This window comes from Emiliania huxleyi (genome assembly GCF_000372725.1).
Source record: "Emiliania huxleyi CCMP1516 unplaced genomic scaffold EMIHUscaffold_113, whole genome shotgun sequence".
Lineage (NCBI taxonomy): Eukaryota > Haptophyta > Isochrysidales > Noelaerhabdaceae > Emiliania > Emiliania huxleyi.
Genome location: NW_005201613.1, coordinates 153,331 through 170,673, shown reverse-complemented (window position 1 = coordinate 170,673; position 17,343 = coordinate 153,331). Strand labels below are relative to the sequence as shown.

Here is a 17,343-nt window from a genome sequence, read left to right as displayed (position 1 = left end):
ACATCTATTAAGACGCCTTTCCTATGCGCCTCCCTGCCAGCTGCCCTCTCACCCGCCCGCCTCCCTGCCAGCTACCCTCTCACCCGGCCGCCTCCCTGCCAGCTGCCCTCTCACCCGCCCGCCTCCCTGCCAGCTACCCTTCACCCGCCCGCCTCCCTGCCAGCTACCCTCTCACCCGCCCGCCTCCCTGCAGCTGCTCGACGACTACTACCTGAACCTGCTCGACTGGAACGAGCGCAACGTCCTCGGCGTCGCGCTCGGCGACTCGATCTACCTGTGGAACGCGTCGGACGGCTCCATCCAGCAGCTCATGCAGACGAGCGGCGACAACTCGCACGTGACGTCGCTGTCGTGGGTGCAGGACGGGCCCTACATGGCGGTCGGCACGTCCGACCACAAGGTCCAGATCTGGGACGTCGAGAAGCTCAAGCAAGTGCGCAGCATGTCGGGCCACCGCGCGCGCGTCTCGTCGCTCTCTTGGAACGGGCGCCTCGTCTCGTCGGGCCAAGAAGCAGATGGAGCAGCTGTGAACAGCGTCTCTTCACACCTGCAGCTGTGAATAGGCCCCTCCTCTCGTCGGGCGGCCGAGACTCGGTGGTGATGCACCACGACGTGAGGACACTTCCTAGACACTTCCTAGGCACTTCCTAGACACTTCCTAGACACTTCCTAGACACTTCCTAGGCACTTCCTAGACACTTCCTAGGCACCTCCTAGACACCTCCTCGGCACTTCCTAGACACTTCCTAGACACTTCCTAGACGGGCGGGTGCGTCCTCTCAGCAGAGGTGGCCGAGACCCCAGCCGAGACCCAGCGGCGACCCAGCCAGATCGCGGCGAGACGCGCGGCCGAGAAGGAGAGGCTGCGCCGTTGTGCGGCACGGCAGGCCGCCGCATTGGCTGACCTTGCAGTGGCTGACCTTGCCCCTCCCTTGCAGGTTCGCGTGGCGGACCACAAGGTGGGCACGCTGCGCGGCCACGCGCAGGAGGTCTGCGGGCTCAAGTGGTCCCCCTCGGGCACGCAGCTCGCCTCGGGCGGCAACGACAACATCCTCAACGTGTGGGACGACCGGTACACCTCCTCCGCCAACGGAGTGTGCGACCAGCCGCTGCTGCGACTCGACCAGCACCGCGCCGCCGTCAAGGCCCTCGCGTGGTGCCCGTGGCAGCGGAACCTGCTCGCCTCGGGCGGAGGCACCGCCGACCGGATGATTCGCTTCTGGAACTCGTCGACCGGCGCGTGCCTCAACGCGGTCGACACGCACTCGCAGGCTGGAGATGCCGCCGAGAGATGCAGCCGAGATTGGCCGCCGCCGCGGTGGAGGCGCCAAGCTCGACCAACCACCACACCCGTTGCCGCCGCCGGCCTCGCCTCTCCTCGAGACGCTCGCAACCCCGCCGCCCCTCCCGACCCCTCCCGACCTCCCCCTCCCCCCCCTCCAGGTCTGCGCGCTGCAGTGGGCGAAGCACGACCGCGAGCTCGTCTCGTCGCACGGCTACTCGCACAACCAGCTCATCCTGTGGAAGTACCCGTCGATGGTCAAGGTGGCCGAGCTGACGGGGCACACCTCGCGCGTGCTCCACATGGCGCAGTCGCCCGACGGCACCACCGTCGTCACCGCCGCGGCCGACGAGACGCTCCGCTTCTGGAAGATCCTCTCGGGCGGCGAGGCGTCCAAGAAGGAGCGCGCCGCCGCGAAGGAGTCGATCCTCAACTCGATGTCGATTCGGTGAGCGGCGCGGCCCTCCTTCGGCGGCGCCGGCGCCGGTGCAGCGGGCGGCGCGGCGGGGTCCGGCGACCCCTCCGTCCGGCTCGGCCGCAAGGTCGACGGGTTGGCCCCTGGGCGCGCCACTTCGGGGTCGAGGGGGCGAGTGCGCAACGACGCAGCGCACTTTCGTCGGTGGCGACGGCGCGAGTCTGAGGCCGAGGCGGCACCGAGGAGCCGACAAGACCAGGCTGAGGTGCTGCCCGCCTCCGCCCCCCCCCCCCCCCCACCCCTCTCCCCCTCCCTCTCCCCTCCCTCTCGCTGCCGCCTCCTGCACGGCCCCGTCGCCGCGCGTGCAGGACCCGGCCTTGCTTACTTTTGCTTGCAGCACGTCGCGCTGATCGCGCTGAGAGCCCAGTCTGCAAGGCTCGAGCGCGCGACACGTGGTGACGGGCCTCGGCGCGTTCCTCACGCGGCGGAGCCGCCGGAGTTGGTCGTCGCGGGTGAGTCGGATCCTCCGGGCGAGCACGAGCTGACGGGCAGGAGGCCCCCCAAACCGCGCGCGCCCTGCCACACGGCCGACACTGACACATGAGATCCAACACCAAGCGTCGCCCTGCTCGCCATCGCGCGACTCCGCCCCGCAAGAGAAGAGAGCACGCAAGAGAAGAGAGCACGCGGACACGGGGCGGGAGGGGCGTAGCCTAGGCCGTCGCGTGGTTGTGACCACTGCGGCGGCGCCACGTTCGCTGCCACGCGTGGCGGCACTTTCGTCGTCGACAGCATGTGCGCATGATTGGACTTTATTGGGCCGAGCGTTTTTGATCTCTCTGGATCTGTGGGGGGCCGAGCCGCTTCGGGGTGGCGGGCGGGCGGGCGTGTTGAAAAACAGAAAACAAGAGGGGGCCCAGGGCCGCCACTACGGCTCTACGATTAGTAATCGGATTAGCCGACGTTACGGCTCTAGACACACACACCTGGCTCCTGGGACAAGGCGACGAGAAGGAGAACGCGCAGCATGTATGTGCAGTAACGTTCAGCGGAGGAGCGGAGGGGGGGGGGGGGAGCCGAGCGCGAGGGGGCGACGTCCCGACACGGCAGGTTGGAGCTGACCCCCCCGGGAGAGAGAGAACAGCGATGGCACACCCCCAATGACCCTAGACAGACGTGACGAGCCGACAGCGATGCAGCGGCAGCGAAGGCGGCGAGGAGGGCCCGCTGCAGAGCTCCGCCGGGCGGCAGCAGAGACATCGGCGGACGGGGGAGCACGGGACACGTCGGCATAGGAGCCAGGGGGGTGGGAGAGTTTAGTCAGGTGCAACAGCACCGTCTCGGCAGCGAGACCGACGATGGCGACGGCGGCGACGTAGGCGAGACGAGGGTGGCGACGGTCACGATGAAGGTGGCTTGACGAAATGGATGACACCATCGCGCAACATGACATCCTCGATGTCGTCGTCCTCGAGCCGGTTGAGCTCCTTCATCAGGAAGTGCATTGCCGTCGCCCGCTCCTTTTGCGGCGTCGCATGCGTCATCAGGTTGGGAAAGACTTTGACGAAAAAGTCATCGAGGGAGAACTCGTCCTGCTCCTGCTCCTGCAGCTCCGAGATCGCATCTCGGATCCTCGCGTGCGCAGCCGACATCCACGGGATGATGGGGCGGTCGCCGCTCTCGTCCGACGACGTGTCTCCAACCTCTTCCACGGCGGACCCGGCGGCCGCAGGCGGCTCGGATGAACTCGGGGGCACAGGACGGGGTACAAACGCCAGGCTACAAGCACGTAGTAAAGCAAGGGAGTCTAGGCGACGGCGGCGTCCTCCGGCGCCGTGGCGAGCCGGACTCGGTCGCGATCTCATCCGCCGCCGCGAGCTGCGGTGCGACACAGCTTTCCACACTTGCCTCTCCACCCTCCAGACAACCCTACGCCACGGTGATGCCATGAAAAGATCGTGCCGTCGTCAACGGCGCAGCCGCCTCCCACGCGTTCGTCGCAGGATCGTACCGCTCGAGCGAGGTGAGGAAGTGACCGTTGTACCCGCCAATAGCGAAGCCGCCCACAGCGTACAGCTTGCCGTCGAGCGCCGCCACTCCGGGCCTGCTCCGTTCCTCCCCCATCGGCGCCACCGCCTCCCACGCGTTTGTCGCCGGGTCGTACCGCTCCACCGAGCTGAGGTAGCCGTCGTCGTCGTTGAAGCCTCCCACAGCGTACAGCTTGCCATCGAGCACCGCCACGGCGTGATTAATCCGCGCCGACGCCAGCGGCACAACCGCCTCCCACGCGTTCGTCACGGGGTCGTACCGCTCGACTGAGCTGAGGGCCTCGTTCTCTTCGTCGTCGTACCCGCCGATAGCGTAGAGTTTGCCGTCGAGCGCCGCCATGGCGTGATTAATCCGCGCCTCTGCCATCGGCGCCACCTCCTCCCACGCATCCAGCGCCGGATCGTACCGCTCCACCGAGCTGAGGTAGCCGTCATCGTCGCTGTATCCTCCCACGGCGTACAGCTTGTCGTCGAGCACCGCCACGGCGATTTCCTGCCGCGCCGCCGCCATCGGCGCCACCGTCTCCCACGCGTTCGTGGCCAGGTCGTACCGCTCCACCGAGTTGGAAGCTACGCCATCCCCACCCTGGCCGCCCGCCGCGTACAGCTTGTTATCGAGCGCCGCCGTGCAGACATACCTTCGTGCCGTCAGCAGCGGCGCCACCGCCTCCTCCTCCCACTCATTCGTTGACGGGTCGTACCGCTCCAGCGAGTTGACAAAAGCGCCATTGTCGCGGCCGCCGAACACGACCAGGCGCGGCCTCTCGCGCTTCGTCAGCGTCTCCTTCCAGCCGCGGCGCCACGCGCGGCACGTCCCCTTGACGGCGTGCTCCGTGGTCGGCAGCTGGGCGAGGATGTGCGGGGCGAGGTCCGGCGAGAGGAGGACCTCGGAGAGCACCCACTCGGGCTGCTCCACGAGCCGTGCGGCGTGCTCCTCCGCCACGCGCAGCGCGGCGTCGCTCCAGAGGGGCGCCTGCTCCTCGATGAAGGCGAGGAGTTGCTCTGGCGAAGCTCCCGCGAGGCGGGCGCCGATGCGGTGGGAGGCCATCGGCAAGGCAAAAAAATACGGCGTTAGCTAGGGGTCAGGCCTCTCTAGCCCGTAGCCCGATCCCGATCATCCGGCCCGCTGGGTGCGCTTCTCAGCTCCCCGGCCCTGGATGTGAGGTTACTGACTGCACTCCAAGTGCTCCAAGTGCCGTTGCTTAGCTCGTGAGACAAGCAAGAGAACGAATCAAGGGCCCTGGGAGGACGTCGCTCCGCCGGCTCAACCGAGTATCGGGCGTTGAGGGCGGCGGCGCAAAGTGGGTCTGGTGCGCCACACGGCCACAGCCCTTGCCACCGCCCTTGCCGCCGCCCTTGCCACCCTTTGCCGCCTTGCCTCCGCCGCGGGCGGCGGTGGGAGCGGCCTGCTGAAGTGCAGCCTCTGGACCCGCGACTGGCGAGCTGCGCGCGTCAGACATTATCACGTCGGCGTCAGCGCCAGGATCAGCGCTAGGGCGCTGCTCGCATTCATCGCGGCCGCCGAGATAGATCGCTGTCAAAAGTCGGTCGGTCGGAGCAGCGCGGCCATGACCGCACGTTTCGCGTGACCCCGCACACCCGCAACCCAGGCTTGCCCACGGAGGAGGGCGCAGCGGCGTCGGAGGCGCCGACATGAGCAGCTTCATTGATGAGGGGACAGCTATGGGGTCCCCCAACGTTTCCGCAGGCGAAAGGACTTGGAGCACTTGGAGTGCAATAGGACGTATTTTTAAATGTGGGAGAGCGAAATTGAGCCGCGCAGGCGGCGGGCTGTCTGGTATAACCCCAGCCGACTCCGCGTGAACTCTCGAGGGATCTCGAGTTGCGGAGCTCCCTGCTGCTCGGTGTACGAACTCTGTTCACACCGAGCAGCTGGGAGTGGCTGCGGCTACAGACAGGGCGGCGTGTGTGCGGTGTCAAGGACCTGCTTTGCGGTTGCGGCAGCAGTGCATCGATGCTTTCGCTGCTCCCCGCCCTCCACCTCGCGTTCGGATCGGCCTACACGCCGTCCTTACCGTCGTGGACGCAGGCCGTGCTGCCCGGATGTGCGCAAGGGGAGGAGTGCGGCCGCCTGGCCCTCGCCAACGGCCTCACATTCAACTGCCGCTTCGCTGGCCCCGCCGCGAGCGTGACCAACGTGCTGCTGCTGCACGGCTTCCCTGAGTTTGCGAGCATCTACTCGGGTCTGATGGCGCAGATGGCAAGCAAGGGCTGGCGCTCGCTCGCGTGCAACCAGCGCGGGTACTCCGAGGGCGCGAGCCCGGCGACAGTCGACGCCTACTCGTACTACCACCTCGCCGGCGACGCGTATGCCATGGCGGAGGCGGCCGGCTTCACGCACGACGGTGGCAAGTTTCACCTCATCGGCCACGATCACGGCGGCTTTCTCAGCTGGTTCATGGCGCAGCCTACAGTGTACGGCAACCACCTGCACAGCCTCACCTCGCTCTCCTCGCCACACCCGATGCCCTTCTCGGAAGCGCTCTTCGGCGCGAACGCCGATGAGGAGCAGGTGGTCGCGTCGCAGTACCTCACGATGTTCTGTCTTGACGACTCTGCGTCGCTCCACAACGACTTCTGGTACTTGGCCCTCGGCGCTACCGCGGGGAGTGACCTCGGCTTCGCCTTCGGCGATGCCACCACCTTCCAGCTCGCATTGTTCTGGTACACCACCGTGTTCCTTCTCGACGGAATCGTCGCCATGCCGCCGGTTCTCAGCGCCGAGCAGATCCTCGCCGTCGACCCGGCCGCGGAGTCAGTCGTTGCGCTGCGCGGCCTCTTCGGCACGTCGGTGCCGTGGCCTTCGCAGGGCTTCGCTGCGACCGACACCGTCGGCAACATCTCGGTGCCAACGCTCTTCGTCTGCGGGACCGCCGACACCGCGCTGCTGTGCACGCGGCCATACGCGCTCGAGTCGGCGGATTACGTGGTGGACGCATCGTACACATACAAGCAGGAGCGAAATGCTGTGTACGATGCGATCAGTATTCGTACGTCCGCTCACTGGCTTTCACAGTCATACGTCAGCTCATTACCATCCACACGTCCGCTCATCAGCATGCACACGTCAATTCGTCAGCACTCTCACGTCTACTCGATGTAGGTTGTCGGCTGCGGTCACGACTTGCTCTCGTGCGGCGGCAACATGACGCTCGCTGACGAGACGATTGCCGCTGTCGTTCAACATGTCGGGGATGCAGATGAGGTTGCCGGCGTCGCACAGGCGTGAAGGAGATGCCGGTTTCGCCGCCGATCCGAATGCAATAAATGTGATGTCGCCGCACACGGGCAGAGCTTCATCTTCGCCATCGGGCACGGCACCTCGCCGCACTGGCAGCCCTGCGCGCAAAGCTCGAACGCCGCCATCATTTTTTTCTGCCGCCGCCGCCGCCGCCGCCACCGCCACCGCCGCCGCCGCCGCCGCCGTTCTCGACCACCGGCCGCTCGATCGGTGGCAGTCCCTTCGACCCCTCGCCCGCGCACAGGCTGGTGGAGAGTGGGCGACGGAGCCGTCGTTGCGATGCGTGGCGTCTACCGACCACGGCGGCGGGGAGGGGGAGCGGGACCAGTCACCGCTCTTTCTCTACTTGTGGAGTTTCTTTTTTGTGAGGGAGCGCGCAGTTGTCCCTGATCGTCCTGCCAAAATCCTGCTCGTGCAGGTGGGGACCCTGTCCTCCTCCCATGCCTCGTGTGCTGTTTTTCTTCAGAGCGTGCCCAGTGTCCTAGAGTTTTTCGTGCTAAAATTCTTCTTCTCGCTGTACCCCTGGGCCCTGGCCACAGCCAGTCGACCACCCCCAGGTCGAGAGAGGTTATCGTCCGATCTAGCGCCACCCGCGACCACTGGGCCTAACGACATTGAGTGGGCCCTTCTCGCAGCGCTAGCTGCCGCGGCTTCACGCGGTGATGCTCCTCGCCCTCTACAGCGCCCTCACACTGGCGACGGCCGCCGCCGTGTATGCAGTCGCCTCGTCGCCGTGGGACCGCGTGCTCGCGTCGCTCGATATCAGCTGGCTCACGCGCTTCCCAGCGGGAGGCCTGCCTCCCATCCCGCAGCCAGAGGAATCGAGCTTCCTCGGGGTGCTCGATGCGAGCGTGCGGCGCGTGGTTGATCCCTCGGGCGGGCTCGGTGTGCCAAACTCGTTTTTCGCGTGGCACTGGGGCATGGTCCCGCTCTATGGTGTGCTCTTCTCGGCCACCTTTGTCGCAACAACCCCCGCTGTCCTCGAGCCAGACACTTCTTTCCCGTGGCTCACGCTCGTCCAGAAGCTATTCATCTGGTTCAACGCCTGGGAGGTCTGGGCTCGCAGCCTCGCACGACCCACGCCCATGTCCGTGACTAGTTTGGTCTCCCCTCGCCAGGCGTTGGGGCTTGGTGTGGAGCACGGCCCGCTGCACAATAAGCTGAACCCGCCCTTCCAGGACTGGTGGTACCGCCTCACACCGGGCACGATCAAGTACGCTGGTCCCGCCGGCCACTGGTCCTTCCTCTCGATGCGCCGCTCCCGGCTCGACTGCCTGGTGGAGGGCGTACTGACTCACGTCTTTACATGGCGCTGCCTTCTCGCCCCGGAAGTCTCGCCCGAGCTCGTCTGGCCGCTCGCGGCGTGCGGCGTGTACGAGCTCCTCTTCGACTACGGGCAGCACATGCACACCTACGGCACGCAGAACCTGCACCTCTTTGTGTGCATGTGCTTCCCCGTCGAGCGCGGCCAGGTCGTCGGCATGCAGCTGTTCCTCACCCTGCTCTACATCGGCTCGGGCTTCTGCAAGTTGGGCCCGACCTTCCCACACATGTTCACCATGAATCTCGCTTCGGCCAAGTTCATGGTGGGTGTGCCCTGGGCAAGGTGGTTCCGGCGCCTCACTTTCAAGGCGCACGACGCCGAGCCGCCCGACTTCGGAAAGACTGCCTTTGCGTGGTGGCTGGCGAATGGCGCCGCGATGGTCGAGTTCTCGGTGCCGTTCCTGCTCTACACGCGCAACTCTCTCGCCGTGGCGCTCTCCATCTTCACCTTCCAGTGCATGCACGTCTTCATCATCGCGACGCTCATCATCGACGTCTTTTGCTGGAACTTTACCGGTCGCCCGCCGCACCTCCAAGCCCACCGCATCATCGAGCATCACTCATCTAGCGGATCCCTTCTCTCCTCCAGATGCGGTGGGCTACTACGTGCTGTACGGCCAGCTCTCCACGGGCATCGACCTCGAGGCGCCGCCGGGCATGGGCTATGTCTCCCTCGCCACTTCGGCTGTATCGCGAGCGCATCTCGGCGGTAGGCACTGCCAGACATGCACCCGCTCCTCGCCGCGTGGCTGGTCGGGCACACCCTCTACGCCGCCTACGGCCACTTCAGGCGCACGCACGGCACGGCACGGACGCACGCCACGCACGTACGCACGCACGCGGTACGTACGGCACGCACGCACGTAGGAGGTCCTCGCCCGCTTGCGTAAGCCGGCATCCCCCCTCCCTCGCCGCCCAGGCCCGACCACGTACCTTACGTCGTCGCGCACCGCCACGCGGCCGGCAACTGGTCGCTCTGACCCACTTCCTTCGAACGCACACAAGCCCGCTTGTCCACGTCCGCAGCGTGTGTGGGCAGGTCGCAGGGCGTGCTTGTCGTCCGCAAGTCGGCCGTGCACAAGCTGCGCCGCCTCACGTTGCACGCGGGGACGCGGCCCGCGCTGGTGCCTGGCGCCGATTGGGCGGGCGACTGGTACGGGTTCTACCTCTTCGCGGCGTACACATGGACGTGGAACTCCCCGTCGCGGCAGCGCCCGCTCTGCGGTTGCCACTCCCAACCCCTCCCTCTGAGAGTGCACGTTTGTGTAGGCTGCTTCCCGCGCTAGTAGTCGAGGCGATGGGTGAGGCCGCGCCCAGTGACGGCCTCCTGCACGCCTCGGGCGACTTCGCCCTCTTCCACTCGGCGCTCTTCTTCGACGCCGTCGTCGCTCACCTCCGGTGCGCGACCCGCGCGCCCCTCCGGCCGCCGCCCGCGTCTCGTCGAGACCGTGAGTTCCCGGCTCCATCACGCCTGCTCGCCTTGGTGGAGCGACGCACCTTGGGGTTGCCGCCGCGGGACGTAGGTTCGACGGCCTCTCCTCCCTCCGCCTCACCGAGGAGCTCGGCCGCGCGTGCGGCTTTGCGCCCGGGGAGTGCCGCCTCTGCTGGGCGGGCGCCTTCCCCTCCTTCCTCCTGCCTCCGGGCGGGAGGCCGGCCACAGCCTCCTGGAAGATTGTCGACGCAGCGGAGGGCGTGCTCCGGCAGGGCTCGTACGACGCGGCGACCATCGACGACCCGCGCTACGCCAAGCCGTCCGACCTGCTGGACCTCGACCTCCTCGGCAGCGGGAAGGCGGCCAAGCCCTCCACGGGGTCGCAGCTGCCAAGGCGCTCGCCGCCCCGCACGCGCGCCTCCTCGCGGTCGCCCGCCCGGCCTAGATCGTAACGAGCGCGTCTGCCCGATCTGTCCGCTCTTCCGGAGTGCGCGTTTGGGCTGTTGCCCTCGCTCTCCACACGCGGTGCACAGGACATGTTTGGCGCCTTGCTATGTAGAGCAGCCTGTTATGCGAACGTAGGACAAAAGTAGGATTTGTGGTCTGCCACGGCGGGTTTGTTCCCGCACATTCACTTGTCGCGAGGCTGAGTGGGGGGGGGGGGGGGATGGACCCGTATTGACCCGGAGCCGGACGATCGTCCCCGTTCCCCCGCGGGGGTCCGATCGCGGCGCGATGTTTGTGATCGGTCCAATAGGCGACTCTCTGTCGGCTGCGCCATCAGCGTTCATGCCGCCACACCACTTTCTTTCCTCACCGGAAAGGTGTGCGGGCAGCGCGGCCGACACTAGACACCCCGTGCAACGCCGTCGCCGTGAGTCTCAGCGGAGAGAAGAAGAAGCTCTCTCTCTCTCTCAGCGGTGAGCGGAGCCGTTTTCATTGTGGCTACTTCTCGTCGCAGCTCGCCCCGCGCCCGCGGCCTTGGCGCGGTACCCGCAGAAGTAATCATAGCGTGGTGTCGCAGTACTGCGATGCTTGCGGTGTAGTGCTCGTCTCAGACTCTCGGCGGATGGGCGTTTGCCCCTACGCGGCTAGAGACGCAACCCCTCAGCGGCGCCGGGTTTTGGCCGGCCGACAACCCTCCCTCGACAACGCGAACACACACAAGCGCGAGAGAGACGTACACAAAGCACAGGACCGGTGTGTCCACGCTCGTGAGGAGGGTTGCTCAACCTCAGGAGAGTTGCTCAGGCTCTCGAGTGTCCACGGATCGAGAGCGCAGAAGAATGCTGCTTCGACTCGCACACACCACCAGCGGCGCCGCTCACGACGGCCGCTCGGTCCTCGCTCTCGCTGCGGCGCAGCTCGGTTCCTCGTCCCTGTTCGCCTCGGCCGGCCACAGCGCTGACATCCGTCTCTGGCGCGCCACGGCCGCTGGGATTGAGCCATCGGGCGAGATCCGGCCGGGCGGCGGCAGCGTCTTTTCGCTCGAGGCGTCCCCGCTGCCGGGCGGCGACTGTCTGCTCCTCGCGGGCTCCTTCTCGCGCGTCGTCTTTGCCTGGCGCCTGCGAGAGGAGCCGGGCGGCGGCACGGCAGTCACTCCGCTCTGGCAGAGCGCGCAACACACGGGATGGGTGCGAGCGCTTGCCATCGATCCGGCTGAGGCGGCGGCTGCGCCGCGTGCAGCCTACTCGATCGGCTGCAATCGCATCCTCTCGTGGGCGCCGCCGCTGCCGCCGCCGGACGCGCCGGCGGCGTCCGGCGTGACGGCGCAAGACGAGATTGCGCTGTACGAGGACGAGGAGCAGGTGCGGTCGAAGGACATCCTCTGCCTGGCAGCGTCGACGGGAGGCGCGCTGGCCGCTGGCAGTGTCGACGGGCGGGTGCGCTGCTGGCGGGTGGGAAGCAACGGCGTCCCGACGGGCGTGCCGGTGCGCTGGGCGGCGCACGCTGGGCGAGTGAGCTGCGTGCGCTTCACGCCCGGCGGTGGTGGCCTCCTCACCGCCGGCCTCGACGGCGCGGTGAAGAGGTGGGCGCACGCCTGCTCTCCCGGCGGCGCACGCCTGCTCTCCCAGTCGGCGCTCCTCCCCCGGGTGCACAGCCTGGCGCTGGCCGGCGGCCACGTGCACGCGGGCGTCGAGGGCGAGGTCGTCAGCCTCGAGGGAGAGAGCCTCTCCGAGGTTGGCCGCGTGGCGTTGCCGCCCCGCGAGGCCGGCGCTGAGGCGGAGGCGTCCGGCGCGCCGCGCGTGACGGCCCTCGCCACCGGACGCGGGCTGCATGGGGCTCTCCTCGCGGGCGACTCGAGCGGGAGGCTGCACTTGCTCGTCCCGCGGGTGAGGGAGTGAAAGTGGGGGAGAGTGTGCCAGCTCGCTAGTACACAACACACCGTCTTCGCGTATTTGTGATTGTGTGGGGAGAAACGAGAGAGTACCATAAGCTGACTAACGCAACGCGGCCACGCACGTTTCTTCATTCTTGATCGCGCTGCAGATGTTTGAGGCGGGTCGAGCTGGCAGCTCTTGGGAACGTCATCGAGCCGAGGAGTGTGGGTGTCGGACAGCGCCGACGTGGGACACCGCTGCTGCGGCGTCCACGGGGCGCAGAGCACGCGTGCTCTGCGCGAGTGCGAGCGCAGGATCGCTCAGGACCAGCAGCACGGCGGCCGCGAGCCGAAGAGGCCCGACAGCCGACATACCAGCTGAAGTAAGGAGTGTGTTTGTTTGTCCGATTCGGTGTACACCTCCCCATAATTCGCCAACGGCGTGGTGTGGGGAGGACTGTGGAAAGGCTTAGAAACGGCAAGATCCTGTTTTCTTAATGCCCGCAACCCACTATACGGCCACTGGCTTAGTGGCTTTTCTTGCAGAAACCGGCGGTGTGTGCACCGACACCGCTCTGATTCGACTTTTGACTTCAAACAAAGACAGTCGCACGCGCCGCAGCGCGGCGCGTGCGCGCGGCGCGTGCGACTGTGAGGAGCGGATCCGTCAGGTTGTGTTCACGCCCTGCAGTGTCGGCTGAGGGCCAAAAGTAAAACGTGCAACGCCGCTCTCGGCTCTCAGAGAGGCGTTATATCTCAGTAACCCCGCTCGCAGGTACTGAGCAGCATTCGTCAAGCTCAAACCCCACTCTACACAACACAGAGCAGCGTTTGCCTAACAAGACTCCGCTCTGCAACCTTCAGAGCGGACTCGTGCTCAGAAAAACACCGACCAAACACGTTCGAGCGGAGTCAAGTCAGTGCAACACCGCTCAACATAGCGGGAGCGGTCAATTTCCGCAGAGAGGCTGCTTTCGCCTCCCTCAGTCGCGCTCTCCTTCGCTCCTCCTCTTCAGAGCGGGACTTTGCTAAGTGAACACCGCTCTAGCTAGTAAGAGCAGCGATTGCTTTAAGCTGACACCGCTCTAAATGGCGTGAGCGGCGTATCACTAAACGCGACGCCGCTCTGACTACTCGGAGCAGTGACGACCCACCCACACGCTGCTCAACCCCAGGGGCGGGGCTCGCCACGCCGCGCCGCGCGCCACGAGCGATCGTGGATCCGCCGTCGGCGTCAGGTGGCATCGCCGTCCCGGCGTCCCAGAGCAGCGTCTATTCAGGGCGACGCCGCTCACGTCATTTAGAGCGGTGTCAGCTTAAAGCAATCGCTGCTCTGGCCAGCTAGAGCGGTGTTCACTCAGCAAAGTCCCGCTCTGAAGAGGAGGAGCGAAGGAGAGCGCGACTGAGGGAGGCGAAAGCAGCCTCTCCGCGGAAATTGACCGCTCCCGCTATGTTGAGCGGTGTTGCACTGACTTGACTCCGCTCGAACGTGCTCGGTCGGTGTTTTTCTGAGCAAGAGTCCGCTCTGAAGGTTGCAGAGCGGAGTCTTGTTAGGCAAACGCTGCTCTGTGTTGTGTAGAGTGGGGTTTGAGCTTGACGAACGCTGCTCTAGTACTTGCGAGCGGGGTTACTGAGATATAACGCCTCTCTGAGAGCCGAGAGCGGCCTTGAGCGTTTTACTTTTGGCCCTCAGCCTGCAGTGTCCGCGACAACCTGGGCCCCCCCCCGGGCCAGCCTTGGACAGTAGCTGGCGTGTCGCCCTCTAGGGCTCGCCTCAGCTCGCCCTCAGAGCTCCTCGCCTTGTCGGCCCGGGCGAGGCGAGGGCGTGACTTCCACATGTCTCCCCCCAGCCAGATCAGCGAGGAGGAGTACGCCGCTGCCGCAGCCGCTCGGCCGGCCTCCCTCGGCGTGTGCATTCCGTCGACTCTCCCCTCTGCCGGCGGAGGGTTTGCGCGAATCTATTTTGGCAAATGTGCGTCGGGCGGCCAGAGCATGGTGCTCAAGTTGCAGCCCGACGTAGCTCCGCACCATATCGGCACTACTGAAGAGGTGGCGCTCCGGCTCCTGAACGAGAGCGCCCACGGGTCACCGCTCCCCTCCGTCCCGAGGCTGCACACCGCCGCGACGGCTGAGATTGGCGGCCGGCGGTGGCACTACATGGTGATGGATCGCGCCGGCGAGAGAGAGTTCGGGTGGTGCGGCCGCGACCAGACGGAGGCCGCTCTCGGCCGCGCCTTTGCCACCGCCCTTGTCGGACTGGTCTACATGCACAGCTGCGGCGTGGCGCACCTCGACGTGAAGCCCGCAAACATCCTCGTCGACCGCGCGCACTCGGCGACGCTCATCGACTTTGGGCTGAGCCTGATGCAGCGCGAGAGCACGCGGGCCGCGGGCACGCTGCCCTACATCGCGCCCGAGATCTGCAAGCGCGCCGTGCCCCACGCCCGCGCGTACAACACCTTCAAGTCCGACGTCTGGTCGCTCGGCATCTCGCTCTTCGCGGCCGCGGCCGGCTTCCACCCGTGGGCGCTCGCAAACGTGCACGAGCAGTCGGGTCGCTACCGCCGCGTCTACAATGCACAGGGCCGCGCGGCGCACCTCGGCTTTAGCGCGACGTGGCTCCTCCTCTCGACGCCGCTCTCGGACGAGCTGGCCGCCACCTTCCCCGGCATGGTCGGGCCGGCGACGGAGGAGGAGCTCTCACCCTGCCTGAGCTCGCCGGCGGCACCGCTGCTCGTCAAGCTCCTCGACGGCATGCTCGTCATCGACCCCGACCGTCGGCCCGACCTCTGCGGCGTCTGCCGGCTCGCACACGAGTGGCTCGCCGCCGTCTGCCCGGCAGAGCAGCGGCGCGTGGGAGCGGTCCTCGCCGCAGCGGAGAGCGGCGCGTCGCCGCTCGGCGCCGCCGTCGCCGCGGCTGCGGCGGGAGAGAAGGAGCAGACCTTTGGGCACCCCGGCGACGGCGCGCGCGCGGACAGCGCGGACGAGTCGAACGATCCCGTATACCGCTCCAGCTTCCGGAGCAGCGGCAGCGTCCGCAGCAGCCGCGGAAGCGGACACTTGCGCCTGATCGAGGCGGAGGAGGCGGAGCGGGAGAAGCAGGAGGGGGAGAGCGGGGGGCAGTTGGAGGGGGGGAGCGGGGGGCAGTTGGAGGGGGGGCTCCGCGAGGGGTCCAACTGCTCCAACTGCTCTCGATCCTCGGAGGGGAGGCTCCGCGAGTGGCTCGACGAGCTCGACGAGGAGTCCGAGGAGCGAAAGAGGCACCCGGACGCGCTCTCGCGACAGCGGGCCGAGGCGGCGGGCCGGTCCTTCAACAACCGGACGGCGCAGGAAGGTTGGCAGCGGGCCGAGGCGGCGGCGCGCGACGCGTTTGCCGCCTGCGACGCGGACGGCAGCGGCGCGATCGACCGGTGTGAGTTTGGCGCGGTGCTGCGGCTGCTCGGCCTGCCGCCCGAGCTAGAGGAGCCGATGATGGCGGTGGCCGACGCGAACGGCGACTCCCTGGTGAGCTACGCGGAATTGCGCGCGTTGCTGATCAAGTTTGGCGCCGTGCCTCTGGCGGGGGAGGCGGCGGCGGCGGCGGCGGCGGATGAGGAGGAGGAGGCGTCTGACGGGACCGCGGCGCCCGCCGCCAGGCGGAGGGGAGAGAGCAGGGAGGCGCTCACGTCATCGGCTCCTCCAGCTCAGAGTGGAGGGTGCCGCCGCAACGTCAAGCCGCTCCTTCAACGAGCGCAACAGCGCCGCCTCGTAGAGCGCCTCGCTTGCGACCGCTTGGCACAGCTGCGTGGCGTTCCAAAGCTGCAGGTTGAGAGGGAGCCGAGAGGGAGTCGAGATGGAGCCGATAGATTGTGTGCCCGTGCCGCAGTGGCTTTGACCTGCCCCGTCCGCACGCTGCGGCTGCAGGCTTGCGGGAGATTCGACGCGCTCGACGAGCTGAGCGACACCGAGGATGCCGACGACGTCGCCGCCTTCGACTCATGGCGCACGGGCGAGCCACAGATCCACCGCTACTCGTCCCCCCGCGGGGTGGACGCGTCGCTCGACCCGTCCAGCGGGGAGCCGGCCGCAGAGGTTGGCGCGCGCCTCAAGCCGCCGCCGGCAGGGGAGGTGGCCGCGGCGCTCGCATGGCCCGAGCACGCACGCGTCTTGCGTTGATCAACGGGGCCGATGCAGCGGGGGCGGGGGGGCGAGAGATCATCAAGCACTAGATCATCACACACAGCCACGGTCAGGGTGCCGAGCTATTGTGTAAACGCTCCGTAGAGAGCCACCAGACACTAGATCATCACGGCTGTCACACACAGCCATACACGTGTGGCTGTGGCATGATGTGACGCATGTCGAGACCACGACGCACGAGCGGAGCGGCATATCGTGCGGGACGGGTCCCGACCACGCACTTGGTCCCGTGGTCGTCGGGGTGTTGACGGGTCTCTACATCGGCTTGACGGATGACGCTTGCGGTGTATCTCCCCCGTCGCTCCGGACCCTCTGCTCTCTCTCATCTCATGTCTCAAATGTTCTTCTATTGCCTATTGGGGTTATTGCACAGCGCTTGTGTGTGTCCTGTGTGACCGCTCTGACGGACGGGAGAGTACGGCTGTAGCGAGCCGTACTCTGAGACACCAGTCTCTCTCTTACTATAACACGGAAGGAGATCCTCTCAGCGCGGCCCTTCCGCGAAACTCCCTGCATCGGGCGGCGCGTAGGCGGTCGAGGCGCACGCGGGGGCGGAACGCTCGCCTCCCTGCGGCGCGGGCGGCACGCCGGCCGGCGGCTCGCGGCCCGCGTGCCGCTCGAGCGTGGTGCGGTACATGAGCGACTCGTAGACGGGCGCCAGCTTGACGCGCAGCCGCAGCCAGAGGAGGGAGCGGTACACGGCGATCACCGAGGCGAAGACGAGGACGAGGAGCGCGGCGGCGACGCCGTAAGAGATCCAGAGAGGCACAGAGTAGGAGCCGGGGGCGTACAGGACGGAGCAAGGCAAGCTGCCGCCGCCCGCACCCACGTAGTTCGCCTCGCAGAAGCACTGCGGCCGCCCGCCTGAGCCGACGACGCACACCCCGTGCTGCGGGTCGCAGACCACCCCGCTGCACGCGTCGGCCTCACCGACGGACACCAGCAGCGCGCCGCCACCGACGAGGATGGCGCCGTCGGCGGTGAGAGCCACAGACGCGCCGCGCGGGTCGGCCGGGCGCGCGAGGCTCGCCGGCAGCGGCAACGGTGGGAAGGAGGGGCGTGGGGCGGAGACGTTCCCCAGA

General features: G+C 67.1%; 5 protein-coding genes across 5 annotated transcripts in view; 4 read left to right on the top strand and 1 right to left on the bottom strand.

The window, feature by feature from the left end:
- EMIHUDRAFT_417498 (hypothetical protein) overlaps positions 1 to 1,741 on the top strand; it is a 2,710-nt gene extending 969 nt beyond the window's left edge. The window contains exons 2-4 of the mRNA XM_005791394.1: positions 134 to 535; positions 939 to 1,253; positions 1,444 to 1,741. Coding sequence (XP_005791451.1) covers positions 134 to 535; positions 939 to 1,253; positions 1,444 to 1,734 — 1,008 coding nt within the window. The 3' untranslated portion in view covers positions 1,735 to 1,741. The remainder of the gene's footprint in view (positions 1 to 133; positions 536 to 938; positions 1,254 to 1,443) is intronic.
- Positions 1,742 to 2,174: 433 nt separating this feature from the next.
- Positions 2,175 to 4,793, bottom strand: EMIHUDRAFT_223872 (hypothetical protein; the record flags this gene model as incomplete). Its single annotated transcript, XM_005791393.1, has 4 exons — positions 2,175 to 2,322; positions 2,434 to 2,542; positions 3,133 to 3,400; positions 4,497 to 4,793. 4 exons carry the CDS (start codon positions 4,791 to 4,793, stop codon positions 2,175 to 2,177), a joined length of 822 nt encoding a protein of 273 aa, XP_005791450.1.
- A 927-nt stretch (positions 4,794 to 5,720) lies between these two features.
- On the top strand, positions 5,721 to 6,995 carry EMIHUDRAFT_109045 (hypothetical protein; the record flags this gene model as incomplete). The annotated part of the gene is made up of 2 exons (XM_005791392.1): positions 5,721 to 6,695; positions 6,870 to 6,995. The coding sequence occupies 2 exons, from the start codon at positions 5,721 to 5,723 to the stop codon at positions 6,993 to 6,995; spliced, it is 1,101 nt and encodes a 366-aa protein (XP_005791449.1).
- A 4,053-nt stretch (positions 6,996 to 11,048) lies between these two features.
- EMIHUDRAFT_223870 (hypothetical protein) lies at positions 11,049 to 12,107 on the top strand (the record flags this gene model as incomplete). Its single annotated transcript, XM_005791391.1, has 2 exons — positions 11,049 to 11,396; positions 11,559 to 12,107. 2 exons carry the CDS (start codon positions 11,049 to 11,051, stop codon positions 12,105 to 12,107), a joined length of 897 nt encoding a protein of 298 aa, XP_005791448.1.
- A 1,967-nt stretch (positions 12,108 to 14,074) lies between these two features.
- Positions 14,075 to 16,237, top strand: EMIHUDRAFT_223869 (hypothetical protein; the record flags this gene model as incomplete). The annotated part of the gene is made up of 4 exons (XM_005791390.1): positions 14,075 to 15,115; positions 15,287 to 15,631; positions 15,718 to 15,777; positions 15,986 to 16,237. The coding sequence occupies 4 exons, from the start codon at positions 14,075 to 14,077 to the stop codon at positions 16,235 to 16,237; spliced, it is 1,698 nt and encodes a 565-aa protein (XP_005791447.1).
- Between the last annotated feature and the right edge of the window lie 1,106 nt (positions 16,238 to 17,343).